At 49.8% G+C, this 18,286-nt stretch overlaps 1 protein-coding gene across 1 annotated transcript in view; it reads left to right on the forward strand.

Annotated features, from left to right (window-relative positions):
- PACS2 (phosphofurin acidic cluster sorting protein 2) overlaps window positions 1-16,094 on the forward strand; it is a 78,700-nt gene extending 62,606 nt beyond the window's left edge. Inside the window, exons 20-25 of the mRNA XM_059821642.1 lie at window positions 3,605-3,647; window positions 7,197-7,239; window positions 8,472-8,607; window positions 11,960-12,186; window positions 14,135-14,248; window positions 15,246-16,094. Coding sequence (XP_059677625.1) covers window positions 3,605-3,647; window positions 7,197-7,239; window positions 8,472-8,607; window positions 11,960-12,186; window positions 14,135-14,248; window positions 15,246-15,364 — 682 coding nt within the window. The 3' untranslated portion in view covers window positions 15,365-16,094. The remainder of the gene's footprint in view (window positions 1-3,604; window positions 3,648-7,196; window positions 7,240-8,471; window positions 8,608-11,959; window positions 12,187-14,134; window positions 14,249-15,245) is intronic.
- Window positions 16,095-18,286: the final 2,192 nt, after the last annotated feature.

Raw genomic sequence — 18,286 nt, forward strand, 5'->3', positions numbered from 1 at the left:
GGGGTAATGCTGTTTCCTGCCTGCTGCGTGTCTGTGAAGCTCTGCAGGGCAGTGGCTAGGCAGAGTCCGGGTCATTTCTCTGAGTGCGGCTTCTAAAACACACCCTGCAGCAGTTGCTGAACACGAACACAGCTGGTGGAGATGGACCCAGTCCCTCCTCTGGCTCAGCAGTGCCCATGTCATCTGGCTGGCTGCTACATCAACCTCCTTGGGCAGCTGGTGGAAACGTAACAGGAGTTTCCTTGTGCCTCTTGCCTGGCAGAGCAGTGCAGCAGAGGAGTCAAGGCTCGAGAAATGCTGGATGTCCTGTTGAGTGTATGTCCAGCCCACTGTAGGAACGTGAAGGGTGCTGGACGGGAGTTTCATGGGGAAGCAGAGAGGTGACTCATCTGATGTGTTGTGGGGACCTGGAGTTTTGTTGTCCCTTTGTTTGGTTGGACCGCTGGAGACTTGGTGGAACAGGGACAGCATTAGCCAGAAGACAGCTACAGTTGCCCAATGAGAAGGACAGGTGCTTCATACCAAAGATGAACCTTGGCGAGCTGTTAGTAGTGCCTGACCTGAAATGGCTTAGAGGCCTGCTAGTCCTTCCGTTGTAAAAGTCCCCTCTTTCCTGTTGCTGCCCTGCAGGACTTGCCTGGAAGGGGCAAGGTAGTACCTGAGACCCTCCTGCTAGGAAATCACAGGTGTTTGGCTTCATTTGAATTTGTTTTGGGTTGCTTAAATGAAATCTCCCTAAAAGGCTAAAAACTGGCATAACTGCTCTAAGTGATTATTCAGTCCCTCTTACTGTAATATCTGAATGCTTTGCAGCTTAGTTTGTACTTTGCCCCAGAAATGACAGAGATTATTCCTTCCCTTTGTCAGGTGGGTGACTCCTGGAGATATGGCAGCTTCTCCTTTTTAGGAGTCCTAAAACATATAAATTCGGCTATACGTCTTTGTTCAATCTGAATTAATTTCTTGGGGTAGGGAGGGGAGCCTGCAAGTCCACTTCTGGACAGTTTACCTTTGAAGGACCGATTGCAGGTGGATGGATTTTCCCCAAGCAAAATTAGTGATGAGACAACTCCCCATCCAGATAAAGGTTTTCTTTCTAGCCTCTCTGCATAGGTCTCGTTTTTGTTTTCCCCCAGAATTACAGAGGTGAAGTATCAATAACACTGTTAAAAATCACAAGCCAGGGTCAGGTCTCACTTTAAATTACAGCTGAGATACGAGGGCCTTCAGAAGCCCTATGGATAAAACCAGTATCTTGGACATCACTGTAGGGCTAAAACCTCTGCAGCCTGGGAATCTGTGCAGCCTAGGTAAAAAGGGGAACTGCCTTCCCAGGGACAGGGGTTATTTAAGTTGCAGGGCTGTGGTAGGGGAATAGAAGAGACCGTTACAAGGTGAAAGGATTCTGGATTAATATTTTGGGATTCCAAAGGACAATAATCAGGAAAGAGCCTGAAAGAGGATGTGGAGAACAAGCACGGTCATCTCATCTTTCTTTCATCCACACGAAGAGCGGCTGTTTTAATAAGCTGCATTTTCAGAGACACATGCGCAAGATCAGAGTTCCCAAGAGGACATGTGGACAGGACTAGACTAGCCAAGCTGAAATCCAGCTGGATTGCTTCAGTAACAGTCTGTGCATCATTGTGAGCTGTGATAAATGGTGACTGAAGCAAATGATTTATTTCAGAATTGCCCCTGAGCTCTCCTCAGTGGGAGTCTGAGCTCCCAGGGGGAACAAGAATGAGTTTTCTGCTGGAATTGGGCATGGTTTGTTTTTTTGAGAGCTCAGAGCAAAGCCATCCAGTAGCTGAGAGATGACTAGGTGACTATTGTGCTTCCCTCACTTGGTCAGCGGGACTCGCTTCTGCCTGCTTCTCAGCCCATGGAGCTGAAGAAATGAGAAGAAAGCTGAGCCTCTGTTCTGTGCTGCTGCTAACAGCTTTGTGGGTTTCTCGTTTCCCTTTGCAAAACTGGAGCTGAAAATGTCATGTTCGCAGGAGATTTATTTACTGGGGGGCCTGCAGCCGTGTTTGGAAAGATGTGACCTTTCTGGCTTCCAACACAGAATCAGGGACTCAGTCATTTTGGTATGTGCTTTGGGGGAAGAATAAAGGTGCCATGCCTGGGATTGTGAGGTAGGAAGGCAGCAAAGCCCCTGGCTTTGCCTTAGAGATGAGTAAGCAGAGCTGAGCCAAAGTGAGAGGCTATTTACAAAAGCACACTCTGCTTTGGACCAAGAGAGAGCTCTGGCTGAGTTGTGTTTGCTGCAGTTCTATGCCATTCTTTCCACAGGGCTTAGTGGAAACTGTCCAGCCTGTGCTAATCACACAGTGGTTGGCAACCTTTGTGCATTTGGTGCATTTCTGATCTGTGCTGGAAACAGCAGAGAAATACCTGCTTTCCTGAAGTATTTGTGCTGCACCCGGCAATAGTCTGGATGAAGGCAATGCTGGATGTTTTTTCTCTGAATGTTGCAGTGCTCCGAGCACTGAGGGATGCACAAAAAGAGAAACATGAGAAATCTCAGGTTTTGTCTGCTTCCTACCTGTTTCCTGTGCTTGCCCACTGAGAAACATTTTGTCTTGCCCATGCAGTCACTTCTACTGCTGAACAGTAATTCCTCTGAACATGTGGATGTGCTCCTGCAGTCCTCCCCTCACACTGTGGGTCCATCTTCATCTCTGTTGCCCTTGAAGGGAGCAGTGGCTCTGCAGGCCCTCTCAGCATGCCTTCCTCCTCACTCAGGTCTTCCCCCTCTTGTCTTTGTTGAGTCTCTCCCTAATTCATGCTAGGTTTGACTGTGGCCTTCATTGCTGGCCCTTCTCCACCCTCTGGCTTCTGAATCCTGGGCAGGGCCAGAGCAGGAGGGGCTCATGCCTTCCTGCTTTCAAAATGTGTGTAGCGTTGTCTTCAGCTGTTTCTGGGACATGGTGTGTGTTTCGTTCGGTTTGGTTTAGCTGTTTGCTGTTCTCAAGTTGGTGTCCTGATCTACCGGGTGTGCTCTGGTGCCCGACCTCTCTAGTGTGCCTGTCTAAGGGACTGCAAGCTCCCAGTGGCAAGGAACGTGTGTCTGTGTGCGTGAGTGTGTGTGTGTACGTACTTGCTAGTGCTATACAAATAACCACGTGTCACGGCTTGTAACCCCGTGGCAGGCTAACTGCTTTAGCGATGCTGGGATATGCAAGGTATGGCACATGACTCCAAAGGTGGGACGTGTGAAGGCCATGCGTGCAGAGCGCTTCAGGGACTAGTAAGTAATGCACAGTTCTCCGTGTTGTTGTGGCACAGATCCATTTCCTTGCAGTAGGAGGTCGTGTGTCTGTAATGACTGCCATGCCATTAAAGCATGTTTCTCTGTCAAGCGTGAGGGAGGGAGGAAGGAAGAGACCTTTCCCTTGAGAGATGTGCCATAAGCTGTGTGCTCTTCCCCACCCATGCAGATTCTTAGCCTGTTGGCAGGGGGCCTTGACAGGAGACATTGGACTGGCGCTTGCATACTGTCCGTCCCTGCTGCATGCTTGAATGCAACATATAAAGTGAGTATTGTGCCCGGTGTGGAAGCAAGCTGTTAACAACTCTTTTTTTCTCTCTTTGTCTTTAGCCCCGATGAAGAATCTTCGCAGAAGTTCATTCCCTTTGTCGGGGTGAGTGTTATCTTAGTTACGCTGTCTCAAGCTGGCTAGAATATATCCACAAGTGTTAACCCAAATTTATCTGGTTTCTGGGTTAGGGCAGGAGCAGTGGGTGCTCTAAGGTAGAGCATCAGCATGAGCATATCTGATGGTTGGATGCAACTGCCTGGTACATAAGCAAACCTCTAAGATCCTGCAACAAACTACAGGGTGTATTTCAATTTCCAGGCAGCTGGCTCTGGGCCGCTCTGTGCTGCATGCCTGCCAGCACCAAAGCAGGCACCATAGCCTTGCTATTGCCTTGTTCATTCAATACAGAGAGGAAAGTGTGATGCTGAAGTGCTCTGATCCGCAGCCTGCCTTCGCTGCAGACCAAAGCACCTAGTTGGTGGAAAATTGCTGCTGGGCCATGTGCAGAGTCTGCCAAGTTTGAGTTTGGGGCAGTAGCTATTTAATGCATTTTATTATGTGAATATGTATTTGGGATAGTAATCCTTGGCTTTTCCTCCTGTCCTTATCTTTAAATGTTCCCAGCTCAGGTGGCCAAGTGCAGAGTATCTAGGCAGGGGTGTGTTTGTGCTTCTGTCAGTGTATTTTGTACACTGTGTACTTTGTTTTTTCGAGCTTCCCTCCCCTTATTTGATCATGCTCTTCAGTTCATTAAGTTTTAGGTATAAAGTCATTGACCTGCAGCCAAAAGGATATCCACTGACTGCTCTTCAGCTACTGGATGTCCTCTTCACACGTTTTGCTGCACTCTTGTAGCTTATCTTTCTCGTGTGCTGGCTGTCTTGTTCTGCCTTCTCTGTGTTAAGCTAACTTGTGTGCATTCCCGTTTGTATCCCTGCCAGTGCATCAGAGCTAATCTGAAATCCCAAGGTGGTTAAAGAGGTTAGTCTCTTTTGCCCTCAGGCTGACCCTGCTTTCACTCTGGTGTCTCTTTGGAGTGAGAGTCTCTCTCTGCAGTGTTCCTGAGATGACAGTCTACTTTTGTTTGTTGAAGGAAAGATGTCTTCCGCAGAAGCGGAGAGACACATCTTCCCGATTTGTTCCCTGCTGTTGACCTTTGCTGTGATGTTGTCCCTCCCACGAACTGTGATTGCTGGTGAAGAACTGTTGTTCTGAAACAGTTGTTTCACCTTTTGCAATAACGTGAAAAGCCCAGAAGGGCTTGGAAGGTCCTGGGCTTCTCTCACCATAGCTGCTAGGCTCTGCAAAGGCTTTCTTTGTGGCTGATTTAGTTCAGTGCCATGTGCAAGCAAATGGGGCTCAGAGTGTTTGTCCAGTTGCTCTAAAATGATCGTTGTCCTGACATTAGCAATGCATTTCCAGTCTGGATTTGATTGTCTGAAAGTGGGAAGAGTGAACAGCTCTGTGTGCATAACACTGCCAACCCCCAAAAAAACTTGCCTTGAAACCACAGGCTGACTTCCTATGTTGGCTGGGAGTGAGGGTCAAATCAATACTGCTTATTCTTGCTTCTGAAGTGATCCTGACACAGTAATTCCCCATGAGACACATCTGAAGAGACTCTGAAAGGCCAACTGTAGGTGTCTCACAAAGTCTGAGGATGAACATGAACACTGAAGCTCTTTCCCTCAGCTGCAGCCTGCTTGGAGCTGCTGGCCAAGGAAGAGAGAGACCTAGCAAACTTGAGTTTGCGACTCCTGATGTTGGCTGGACTCTGGCTTTTAGGGTGCAAAAACTGATGTTCTGCAGTCTTTGACCCAGAAGCGAGCAGAGCAGTGCCATGTTGCTCAGCCAGGCTCTGAAGTGGTGGGAGCAGAGCCTCACAAGGGGCCAGTCGGGCGTGAAAGCCAGGGTCGGGTGGTGAGGCTGCGTGGTCGTGTGCCTGCGTTGTGCCGACAGCCAGTTGCCGGGAGAGTTAACAGGATGTGCCTCCTTCCTGAAGGGAAAGGAGGCTGGCTGCTGCAGCATTCCTGGAGGGAGGCATTGTTGGGACTGCTGCAGTCTCAAGCACCTCCCTGAGTGGAGGGAAGGGGAAGTGTTTAACCTTGTCTTCCTCCCATGTGTCTGAACTCAAGCATCTTCAGTCAGCCAGCAAGGGGGAAAAGGCCAGAAGAGGATTTCCTGCCTGGCTTGCAGATCAAGGTGGCTGTAGGCAGTTTTCTGGGTTGCTTGTTCTTCCCCTAACTCTTCTGCCTCACCTCCTCTTGCTCACAGCTAGTTACAGTCTGTGAAACATCCTCTTGGCATTCAACACATACAGCACCAATGGCTGCTGGACTCCAGAGCGTGATTTGTTGCCCTTTGGATGGAGATTGGCCAAACTGAGCCTTCAGCCTCCTTCTCCCAAGCCAGTGCCCTCTTAAGGAGCCTCTGCACACACCGCTGAGTTCACAATGGCTTTTCCAAGACTGGATCTAACAGAATCCATTAGAGAGCCTGACAGCTCTCCAAGATCTAGTGTTGAGCACGCACCCCACCCCCCGAACTGTGCTAAGTTTTTTGCTTCTAATGATTAGGTCCTTTTTCTTGATCCCATAGCACAGAAATGTGCTCCCTAGAGATGTGGTCCAGGGATGGTCATATCTGAATTGATATTCCGATATCTGAATTTAACAATCTTCTATTTTCAAACTAAATAGACTGCATGACATAATTTCTCATTCTAAAGCAGGTTTTATTGACTTGACATCACTTTGTAGCTCTTTCCCATTTGTCAACATCTAAATAGGGTAGACATTAGCCCTGGATACAAGTTTCTTAAGGACTTTAAGAAGGGTCTCTCCTCTGCAGTGTCGAGGGTAATGATTCCTGTGCACTGTAGCAGATTATTGCTACAGAAGGTCCCTGCTTTTATATCACCAAGGGTCATTTTATCTTTCTAGGCGTAGTGTGTTCTTGGGAGCTTGTGTTTGTGGCATGCTCTGTTCCACAAATTATTGCCAGTGGCATTTATCATTAACCTAAATGCGGTTGCCCATATCAGAACACATTTGTATCCTTATTACGGCATGATTGGGATCGTTCTGACCTGTCCCATGTGGTGGTTTATCTTTGTCTGTGCCCAGAGGCTTTGCTAGGAGCTTTATCTTCTTTGCCAGACACTTCCCTTGTTTGGAGATTAGAAAACTCTGATCAGAAACTGTACTTCGTTACTTTTGTGGTTTCCTAACCCCAACTATGCTGCACCCTAGAAGTGGCTACACTTGTGCAGTGGAAGCAATGCTAAAAGGATATTTATGTTCCTTTCTCCTCCCTGCCCTATTCCCACAGGTGTCACAGACAGGCACTGTAGTTGCCATAGGTCGGGGCTGACGATGGGCTATTCAGAGCTGTGCAGGTCTGTAACAGCTCCGTAGGGTCTGTGCTGCCTTTTGTACACGTTAGGGAAGGGTTGTGAGCTTGGCTGGACACTGCTGGGACCTGCCTGGCTCTTAAGACTCCACTTTTTAACGTATTGTAACATTTAATGCTACTCTGACTGCAGGGACAATGCCAAAGGGGCTGTAGGGATGAGCTTATTTTGGGGGTTGAGGGTTCCTGAAGTTCAGGGGACTCCTGTTTCATAGAGCTCTTCTGTTTTGCCCCCTCTAGGTGGTGAAGGTTGGAATAGTGGAACAATCTTCTGCAACGTCAGGTAACAAGTATCTTGTGTGTACTTTCAGTGTCGTACAGGTGGTGGGAGCCTGACTTCACAGGCTGAACAAACTTGTCCATTGCTGATGTCTTGGAGTTTTGTAAGGTGGCATTGGATTTTATTAGCTCCCAGTTCTGCTGCCTTGACTCCCAGTGGCTGTCCGCAGAAAGAGATGCCTCTCTCTTGAAGGAGGCCCTTTTTCCTGTTACTTTACAAGGAGCTTCAGGCCAGCTGAAATTCCCACACCCTCATCCAGCGAAGCTCCGCTCATATATGTGCAAACACCTGTTTTTCCTATGTGTGTTCTCAGTGGGGTGGATTCACCGCTGTAGTTATTTGAGGCTCCTGCTCCAAACTGGGGAGGCACTTCATCGGAAGTTCATGCCTGTTTCCCTACGCTGGGGCCAATTGCCTAATAAAATCAATCTGAAACATGTGCCTAACACTGGGAACTCCAGGATAGGCCATGAGTTTGCCAATCTGACAACAAATTTAGACCCTTTTTTTAATGGCGGAGTGCAAAGCTGATTTACACAATACTGCCTGCTTACACACATGGACATGGAGTAGTGCTATTTTATCAATCTGAACTTGTTTTCTTCTCCTTCATATGCACTATTAAGAATTTTTTTTTTTCTCATCTGTTGGGATTGTTGCTTATACTGCTTCACTGTTAAAACCAGATTCCTGTGGCCTGGGTTACACATAGGTTTGTGTGTGGAGGCAGCCCTTCTGTGGGTCACTCCTTGCTGCCACAGTGCTCCCACCATCCTAAAGGGCCATCATGAAAGGAGTGATGCCTTTGTGGAGGATGAAAGCAGAGGGAATGGGGAGATCCCTGTGATCAGCCCAGAGGTACTGGATTCTCCAAGAGTTTCAGAGTGGTGCTGCCCCGCAGTGGTTGTGGGGGTAGATTCCCAGCAGGGATCAATGGGCTGGGCTCTGACTGTGCAGGAGGCTCAAAATCAGGTGGGAGCAAACCCTAGGAGAGCAGATGCCATGTGGGGAGCCCAGAGGAGTGTGAATGTCTGTGCCTGCCTCTTACCCAAACATAGAAAGTCCCGTGGTTTAAGTGTGGAGGCAGTCAGAACTGATGGGCTAGCTGATCTCTGGATTGAGTCTGAACAAACCTGTGTAGCAGGAGCGTGGGCAAAGAGACTGAGCTGTTGCAGCGTGCATGTGCTGGGCTGTGAGATGAACCCAAACAAACAGTTTGACTTCTTTTCTGCAAGGTGACTCTGATGACGCAGCTCCTTCAAGCTCCAGTGTCCTTTCTTCTACCCCACCCTCTGTGTCTCCTGCTGTGAAAGAAGCCTCCCCCACACCACCTTCCTCACCGTCTGTCACAGGCAGCTTCTCGTCCTCAAGGTAAAGCATGTTTTGTCTCCTTACAGCTCCCTTGGCAGTCTTATCTGACATATTCGTGAGAGAGGAAAAGTCTTCTAAAGGAAAACCCATAGCTCTGCTTTCTTCCTCCCTAGCAAACGAAGTTGTCACCTTTCCCCTTCACCTCTTTTGCCTCTGGAGTGACTGTGTCCTTACTGGCCAACAAGGAGCTGGGGAGGACAGAGGGGATCTTGTTCCTGATGGGAAGGTTGCACTGCTCAAGGACAGACACATTTGAGCTAGAAGGGGCAGCCTTGTTTCTGATAGTCTGGCAGAAACCCTGATTCTGATGAGCCATTGTGGCAGCCTGTTTGGGAAGGTTTGTGTTCTCCATCTGCTGGTATTTTCCCTTTGAGACTGGATTCTCTTGGGGTAGATATGTAGCCCAAGAAAATACTGACCCTAAGACACATGGGTGCTAGCCTAATCCCTCACGATCCTTATGTTTTTGAGGATGAAGCGAGCGTAAGGTCAGAGTGACTCTGGAAGGAGCAGGCTTTTTCTCCGAGGGGAGAGCTGACAGTTGGGAGGTGGCATAATGGAATTGCAGTTCCCATTCACGCATGTGCCTGAAAGCATATCAGAACAGTAAGGAGACAGCACCTGTAGGCAACGTGAACCTCTGGCTTACTGAAATTTTTAGGGGTGAAGGGAGGAAACCCCTAGAAAACTGCCAGTAAAGAATTGCCCTGGCCAGGACTCTCATTTTGTTGCTGCATAAAACGTTGGTGTAGCTGTCTAACGCTTTGTGTGCAGTTCTGGTACCCAGAAGCACGTGGTGAAGTTAAAGGTACAGGGGAGTTAACAAGATCAAAGGGACAGAGCAGCAGCCTTGTGAGGGGAGTCTCTGCTGTTTGGGGGAGGAGGAGAAAGAGGTAAGCCACTCCAGACTTTTGCAAAAATCACAGTGGTGGTGGGTTTGTTGAATATTGAACTGTCGTTCACCAAACCTGTGGTACAAGACCTGGGAGCACACAGTGACACTGGCAAGTCAATTAAAAGGGAGAAAGGAAGGGACTTCTGCACGCAGCAGGAAAGGCATATTGGGACCATGTCTGCCTCTGCTACTTCTGTGGCAGCACGACCAGCACATCAAACAGGGGTTAGGCAAATTCATGGACAGCGGATCCATTAATGCATACTAAAGGATGATTCAGGGATGTTCCCTCTAACATCCCTAATCCTGTGATTGTCAGGTTGGGGAGGTCCAAGGGAATGCTCTGCAGTTAGAGGCTGGTCTCACATGTTCTCCCTAAGCAGCATCTCCTACTGTCCCTGTTGGAGACAGAATGGGGACCTTTCCTGCCCACCCTGGAGAGCCCTGCGGGGACCTTTAACCTCTGACTTCTTAAACTGGCTTGAGAGTTCCCTTTTAACAAGAGGCAATGGAAATGTGGAAATCCCAGTTTAGCACGTGCCCAGCGACTGGAAGGTGTTAGTGGCCGTTAGCCTGTGCCAGGAGGCCCAGTTCCCCAAGTCCCTCCGGTTGGACCCCTGTGGTTTGGTGGCAGGAGAGTCCTGTCTGCCCCAGGCTGGTCGCAGCAGCAGCTGGCTGGCAGTGCAGAGAGCTGGGGGCTGCGCAGGCTCTGGAGAGCAGAGCTGAATTCTAATGTGTGAGCTCTGTGTGGGCTTTCCAAAGGGGGAAGTGGTTTGGGAACCTGTACCCACAAGAGTGTAGGCTATTAAAGTTGTGAGCCATGGTCATGATATATCTGAAGTTGACACCCTGGCTCTAGGAATCCAGTACTTTTTGGTTTCATGCTGTGTGGTAAAATCGTCAAGAAATGAGGAAGTTTAGGTTCAACGTTGTTCCATCTCCACTGATCTGTATGTGACAGTACAGGAGGTGGAGGGTGACCCAGACTGAAAGATTAGGCCACATGTTTTACTGGGAATGGAACAGAAAATCCTGCCTGGGCATAGTGAATGTTGGGGTGCTTTGTCTTTACAACTGACCTGAGAAATGTGATGCAAAGGATCCTTAAAATCCAAAGCTGCATCTCCAAAACATCATCCTTAAAGAATCTCACTTTTGAAATTGCTCTGAGAACTCAAAACCTGGTTTTGGTGATCAAAGATGAACTCGGTTTTGCAGTCTGTCTTTCAGCTGAATAAATGGCAATGAAAAGGAAATGAGAGGATCTTAACAATGGGCCATCCTTGTTTTACCTTGAGAGTTCCTTATTAGACAGGAGGTGTAGAGGGATGCATATTTCATTCAAGATCACAGATTCATCTTCCTTAACAATTGCCATTTCTTGACCAGGGGACACAGACGGGTAGATCAACTAGTTCGTTTTTTGTCTAGTACTTGCATACTATTCAACACTCTGTCATTGTGTAGGAAGAAGAATAGGCTGTCAGCCGTAGGTCTGCTGCATGATAAACCCCTGCTCCATTCGGGGTTAGCTAGCGAGAGGCAGGGGCGGGCAAGGGGTGGGATTTCCCAGGCTGCTCATCTTCCCTTTTCTGGCCTAGGAAGGGCTGGTAGTGTGTTTTCGTGACGCGCATCTGTTACCACACAATGCGCGGGAGTTTTCAACAGAAGATCGTGTCGTGAAGTCTGCTGTTGTTTAGTAAACATTACAGGACTGGCAGAGCATTTTCCCAGAACAGGAATTCCCTAGCCTGCAACAGGGCTGTGGGGTGGATTGCCCAGTGCCAACTCTGTTACAGGGACCTGGGGAGAGCAGAGATCCTGTGTGACCTGGTGGAGCATCCGGACAGGAAGGGAAGTAGCTGGTGGCAGGAAGAGCTTATGGACGTAGAGTTGGAAGTAGTCAGGGAGGCTGGGAACTGAGTGCCTAATGTTCGCGGACCCACCAGCTCTTTGTTTGCCCCAGTTCAGAGATGATTTTGGCAGTGCTGTGCTTGGCCAGAGTCATTCACTCATCAGTGCTCAGGAGGCAGCAGCAAGATGCTTACAGCCCCTCTTCCCCACTCAACAACTGGAAGTGATCTGGGCCACCTCAGGGGTTGTCTTTGCTGGCTAGGTCACTGAACCTGGCATAGTGTTAGGGAACTGCTTGTCTCCTCCCTTTCTTACTGCCTGTCCCTGTGGCGGTGCAGCAGGTCAGCTTGTCTCAGCTCATTGCAGTTCTGTGCTGCCAAGCCGATGCCACCATGTAATGTGACCCAGACTGCATCACTGAGTGATGACTTGTGCTTTTGTGATTATCGGGTCTCACTACAAAACGTTGCTGCCTGATTTCCCAAAGAGCCAGGCACTTGTCCTCTGACCATCTGCTCAGGAACGGCAGCCACTGACAAAGCACAGATGGGGGGGAACTCTGCTGAGTGCTGTGCAGAAATTACTTCTCCTCTTGTTTTCCAGCCAGAGCCTTGGTGCTGAATTGATGGGCCTGCAGGTGGATTACTGGATTGCAGCTCCACCCATGGACAGAAAAAGAGACCCGGAGAAGAAGGACCCCTCCACTACCAAAAACACACTGAAATGCACTTTCCGGTCCCTCCAGGTCAGCAGGTTACCTACCAGCGGTGAGATTGCCACCACTCCAACGATGTCCATGACAGTTGTGACAAAAGAGAAGAACAAGAAGGGTAAGGTGGACACATTTACTGTTGCCAAAGGCCAAGAATGCAATGCTGCTCTCCCTGTTCTGCCGCTCCAGGGCTGCCTGACTTGTCAGCCCTGCATTACAGCACCTTAGTCATATTTTTATCCCCAAAATCCTAGTCTGTCTGTGGATAAGAAATGACTGCATAAGATGATAGAGTTTGAAAGGGTGGTTCCTCTTTGTGCTGTAAAAAGGGGATGTGTTCACACTTACAGCTGAACAGCTGAGATGGTATAGCCCAAAAGAACAAAGGTGGGGACAGAGCAAGGACATTTGTGGGTGGCTGTGCAGAAAGCCAGGAGGTACGCTGCTCTGGACAGCTTCCCTGCGTTCCTTGTGAGCCTGCTGGTGCTGGTTTGGGGTGCTGGATTAGGTAAGAGGCAGCTTGTGCCCTGACCACCAGAGTCAGGGCAGACCCTGCAGCCTGTACAGCTCTGTGCTCTGGTCTGTCCTCTGCCACGTGACAGAGGTGCAGACAGAGGCAGGACGTGCGTGCATCCCATCATGTTGCAGCATATGGCAGCAGCCCCAGCAGACGTTTTGCTGGATTCATTGCGGTGTCCTCGTGTTAAAATACCACTGTCACAGCCGGACAAACGCACCAGCCAGACCTGCCAAGCCATTGCGAAATGTGCTTGTACATACAAGAGATGGTGTCACTCAGAGCAGTGTTGCAGCAATGTAAGTTCTTCTACAAGAGCTCTTACGTTCTTGCACAGAGTGCTTTGTGGGACAAAAGGAGGTAGAAGAGAAATGCTCTCAGTGCAAAGCCTGATATTAACTTTTTTCTTGTTTAATCTTCTGCTCTTAAAATCACGGCTTTGAGTTTATTTTCTCCAAACAAACAAAAAATGCATTTTAAATATTGTCAGTAATTCTGTATTTGCTCCTGGCCTTGGTAACGTGAAACATTAGAAATTGAGAACAGCTCTGCGGAGAAGTGTTTTCAAGGAAGCAGTAAGGCAGTTCTGCACTTACATTCAACTGCCGATAGCTGTCCTTCACAACATCTTCCTGCCCATGGGCCTGGGAGTCATTCCTGGTGGAAGCAAGGGGTTTGGGGGCTCTGAGGGAAGGCCAGCAGAGCCTTCTGGACCTGTGGCTGCAGAACGTAGGTGCATAACTCTGCAGCCAGTTCACTGCTGGGCCAACGTAGCTGTTGCACTGCTGGTACCAGTGCCACCAACACCTGACCACATCCTTTTTAAGTGGTATGCCTCTGGGAGAAGCCATCCTGAGACACTCAAAATATTCTTCACTGGGGCTGGCCCAGCCTGGAGCAGTGGCGTTCAACACCACCAGCTTTTGTGGAGCCAGTTTGTACATCTTTGCTCACGCATTTGGACAGTTCTTGGGGAACTGGACCCTTTTTAGCTCTCCTAACGCCTTCCCTCTCCACCAGTTGCCCATAGTTTGTAGTCCCTCCTGCTCTCCAGGTGTCTGTGCAGCCCAGCTCGTGTTGGGCTGCTGTTAGTGCAGCAAACCTGCCTGCAGAGGCTGCAGGGAGGTTGGAGCGCAGTGCAGCCCGGCCGCCGTGTGCAGTGTGTGGGACTCCCCCTAGGTGGTGCGGCCGCCCGGCAGATCCCGTCAGCCCAGCACAGGGCGCAGGCTGGGGACCGTTACAGGTGCAGCTGTTTACCCCGGTGTCCCAGCAGAGCAGGAGGAGTTACCCTGAAGATGCCCTTTGGGGCCTGGGTTATGAGCTGGGAATGCTTCACATAGAGGCACTTAGGGCTAAGATGTCTATGTGCGTAGGTTATGGTGCTAAGCACTGACGTAGTCAAACTCCTGCCAAACAGGGGTGATTTTAGGAGTTAAAATTAGAGTTAGAATTTTCAGACATGAATGTTAAATGCAAGAACCAAACAACTCTTGGTGTCGCTCCTGTGAGCGGCAGAGATTCACCGTGTGCCGGTTTGATTTTCTTCCAGTGATGTTTTTGCCCAAGAAAACAAAAGACAAGGAGGTTGAGTCAAAGAGCCAGTGTATTGAAGGAATCAGCAGGTTGATTTGCACAGCAAAACATCAGCAGAACATGCTGCGTGGTAAGTGCAGCGCTTGCATCCTGTCGGGCTCTTGGGTAAGGCTCAGCTGCTAGCGTTGTCCTCCAGGCAAAGGACTGACCTGGTGTCCTGCCCCATGCCCTGGAGCCAACATAATGGGGGTGTTCCTGGGGAATGGCCTTGGATGTGTCCAGCATGGGGGAATGCTTATTAGGTCTGGGATGTGGGAAAATCCTCCCTTACCTAGGAACTCCTGTGAATCAGTGCCCTGGATAAGGACAAGGGCTGGGCCAGGCTCCATTCCCCTCCCTGTCATTCTATTTCCCTTGCACATCTGCAAAAGTGACAGCGGAGAGCGGTGAGAGTGTGGCTGCTCCTCTAGGCAGGACTCTGGCGCAAAGGCACGCCACAGCAGGAGCCGTACATGCATCTTGCAGGCAGACCTAAAGTGGCTGTCAGTGGAGCTGTGCATCCAGTATCAAAAATATCCCTGTAGCCTATTCAGTTGATAATCCTCACCGCTGTTAACAGCAGAGGGAGCTGCTTAGGTCATCTCCTTAATGCTGGCCCAGTCCCTGTGAGACTGGTGAGTCTGAGGGGTGGTCACAAACGTGTGTCACCTCTTTAGGAGACACGGATCTCCTGGTTAAGAGTGCCAGCGAGGAGAGTCTGATGTCCATCTCTGTAAGAGAGCGTTTGCCCCCCCAAAAAAAAATGAAGTGTGTTTAGAAAATTCAAGAAATCAGATCAGGTGACACTGAAGTCAGCAGTCTGGGAAGCTCCAGTGTCAGTGAGCAATGCTGGAACAACAGTCTGAGCTGTTCTCCCTAAACCTGGTCTGCTCTTGAGCCTTTCTCCCCGGTGTGCGCAGCTATTTACAGCTGTGGGGTGGCCGGGCAGAGCAGCGCGTACCCTGAGCACAGAATGTGGCCAAGCCTCCCTCTGCTGACTGCAGGGAGATTTCTAGCAAAGCTGTTTCAGGCTGGCCACTTCCACTCGGTATTTTCTAACTTTCCTCTCTTTTTACCCTCCCCTGCAGTCCTGATCGACGGGGTGGAGTGGAACGACGTCAAGTTCTTTCAGCTGGCAGCACAGTGGTCCTCTCATGTCAAGCACTTTCCCATCTGCATATTTGGACACTCCAAATCTAACTTCTAGCCGTGCCCAGCGGAGGGACCTTCTGTCCGTCCCGGGGACTGCACACCAGGAGCCAGGAATTGCGTGCCAACTCTGACTTGCGTCGCTCTGCCCTCTCCTGCAGAATTAATTACAGATGTGCTTGGATTACTTTTGAATTACTTTTTTCTATTAACTCTTAAGTTTACTACAAGGGAAGAAAACCCCTTTAAACAAAGGCAAAAAACCCCAGTCTTAAATATAGATGTGCTGACAACATGAAGTCGTGGGGGAGTTGGCAGGAGCAGGCAACCTGCCCAAGAACACCTACCACTTACGAGCAAATAGCTGAGTAACTGCACTGCTTATTAACCTGAGACCTCATTGGTGTGAGTGGGCTGGGGGAGCCATGGATCAGCTCGAACGGATTTTGCGGAAGATCATGCGTGTTACGGTGCGTTTGGCCCCCTCCCTCTGTATTTCTAGGAAAAAAAGATGGCCAGTCTTTCTTCCTGCTGCCAAAGGATGAGAGATCAGCAAGTCTGGAAGGAGTTCAACTGTCTGGTTTGGAAAACAAACCACGTGCATAGCTAGGGAGGTCTGGAGAGGAGATCCCCTTTGGAGTGTGGAGTCTGCCATGGGGATGGGCAGGTGTTTGCGCTGAAGCGATGCCTGAGGAGGGTTGGGCAGGAACAGGAATTAGGGAAACACTAGGTGTAAGGCAACTCCAGTGTCCCAGGTCTGTGACAATGACCAAACCGAGCCAGTCATAATGTCCCCGCAGCTGGCTGCGCTGCTGAGGGACGCCGCGTCAGTGGGGTCGCTGCTATTTACATACTCACACCGATTATTTACCTGTCAATAAAACCTTGTCCAGCCTCTAAAGGGAAAAGATTTTTTTTAACAGCTGCAGATTTTTTTAATGCTTTCTACAAAAAAAAATAAAAACAAAAAATAAGAGGGGAAAAAAAAATTAAGTTGCCAAAAAAACAAACCCAGGAAGATGAGCCGTTGTCTGTGAAGTGATACATCACTGTAGTGGCTGGACTGGGAGCCAGCCAGGCGCTCTGCGTGTCCAGCTGCCTTCCTGTCCATCTGTCAAACTGCACACGCGAGGTAGCGGTGGGCTGCTTTATCTGCTCTGCCTTTGTCCTGCCCTGACCACGCTGTGCTCCCCAGAGCCTACTGCCCTCTCCCTTGTGCATCTCCCCAGGCTGGGTGCAGACTGCCTGGCTTCAGGGCCAGTGCAGGAGTGCATTTTCGCCATGCTCTTGAACCACCCAGGACCTCTCCTCGTAAGGACTGAAAGACTAACAAAAATGAAGGGTAGGCAGCCTCCCACAGGCTGCTCTGTAGGTGGCTGTTGTCCTTACCTTCTGCTTTCTGAGTATTCCTCCCTATGGGCATTCTCTATGGATTGCATCCCTTCCCCAGCAGGATATGCTTTTGCCCTGGCACAGCATTGCCTATGGGTTGAGGCTTTGCTAGGGGTTTCAGTCCCAAGGCACAGTGGAAGCTGTAGCTGGGACGTGGGAGAGGATGAATCCAGCCAGGTTCTCTGCCCACCTTAGGCAGCAAGGCAACCTGGGAGATGGAGAAGTGGGATTTTTGGATGTCTTGCACTGTTCGCTTGCCTCCAGCTGAGCTTGTGTTCACTTTGTACATCTTTGCTGCTGCCAGGACAGGGGGATGCTCTTGCAAGGATGCAGCGTGACAAGCCGCAGGTCTGGCTGGCTCCGGGTGCTGCAGATGTGACCTTTTGTTCTCCAGGCTTCCCAAGGTGTCCTTGGGAGGGACTTGAAGCAGGTGGCAGATGGGGTTTGGGGAGCTGAGTGTGCTTGCCGTGTGGAAGAACAGACATCTCTGGCATTTCAGGGTAAGGGACTGAAGTTTTTGATGGGATCCTTGTGGGCCCCACCCTTGTGGGCAAGGCCAGGCTCTGAGCATTTCCAGAAGGCACTTTCTGAGGGCAGTGGTGCTTTCTAATTTTTTTTTTTTTAGTCTGATCCCTTACCCTCGGGTTTTTAAAGGCTTGGGGAACGCACTTTGCCCTACTTGGCAGGTCTTGCTCTGCGCAGGGACTGCCTGGGTTCTTTTGGGCAGGGCAACAGCGGTGTGCTCTGTTAGGCCTTCTGCTGATGGGGAGCGAGGGGTTACTAGGTGAGAGCGTGGTCCCTGCTGGATCTAGTGCCTGTCGCAGCTCACAGCACGGGCTGCTTCACCGACTCTGATTTCATGAAACCCTTTCCCAGCACAAGTGGAACCTACTTGGTCAGGGACTGGGTATTCCCTTCAGACCACGCAGGGGAGGAGGACGTGGTCCCACACCCAGTGGCACGCTGCTGGGCAGGCTATATTGTCTAGATGCAATACTCTGTTTCTTCCCGCAGTCCCGTGAGCCGGTCTGCCTGCTGTCTGCTAGCTCTTGGCTGTGGCAGAAGCTCAGCTCTGGTTTGAATGTTGCGGTGTCCATCGGTTAGTGCATTCTCGGTTGACCTGAGCTGATGCTCTGGGACTGTATAGCGTTGCCTAGCAGCAGTAGCGTGGGAGATGGTGTATAAGCACATCACTTCTTTTTCTTTATTGAGGCTGTTGCATCAAAAAAAAAAAAAGCTTTTTAAAGGAAATTAGTCAGTGTGTGATTTCTTCCTCAAATCTCACACTGGTGTGACAAGAGTGATTGGTCTGGGTTCCAGCGTCAGGAGCCACACACAGCCTGGGCAGCTCTCGGTGCCGGAGCGTGTTAGTGCTGCAGAGGTGGGGTGGACTGACCGACTGCAATAACTTTGTTTACTGGGGGGGTGAAAGGGGAACCATCACTGTGCTCCTCTTTGTATTTCAACCTACTGTAAAGAAACAAATGGTAGCTAGGACAGGATTTTCAGGGTCCTGCCTATCAAATGTGTTTTGCCCTGCTCTACTCTGTGTGTGTGTGTGTGTGTACGTGTGAGAGAGAAATACTTC

Source organism: Gavia stellata, chromosome 10 (genome assembly GCF_030936135.1).
Source record: "Gavia stellata isolate bGavSte3 chromosome 10, bGavSte3.hap2, whole genome shotgun sequence".
Classification (NCBI taxonomy): Eukaryota; Metazoa; Chordata; class Aves; order Gaviiformes; family Gaviidae; genus Gavia; species Gavia stellata.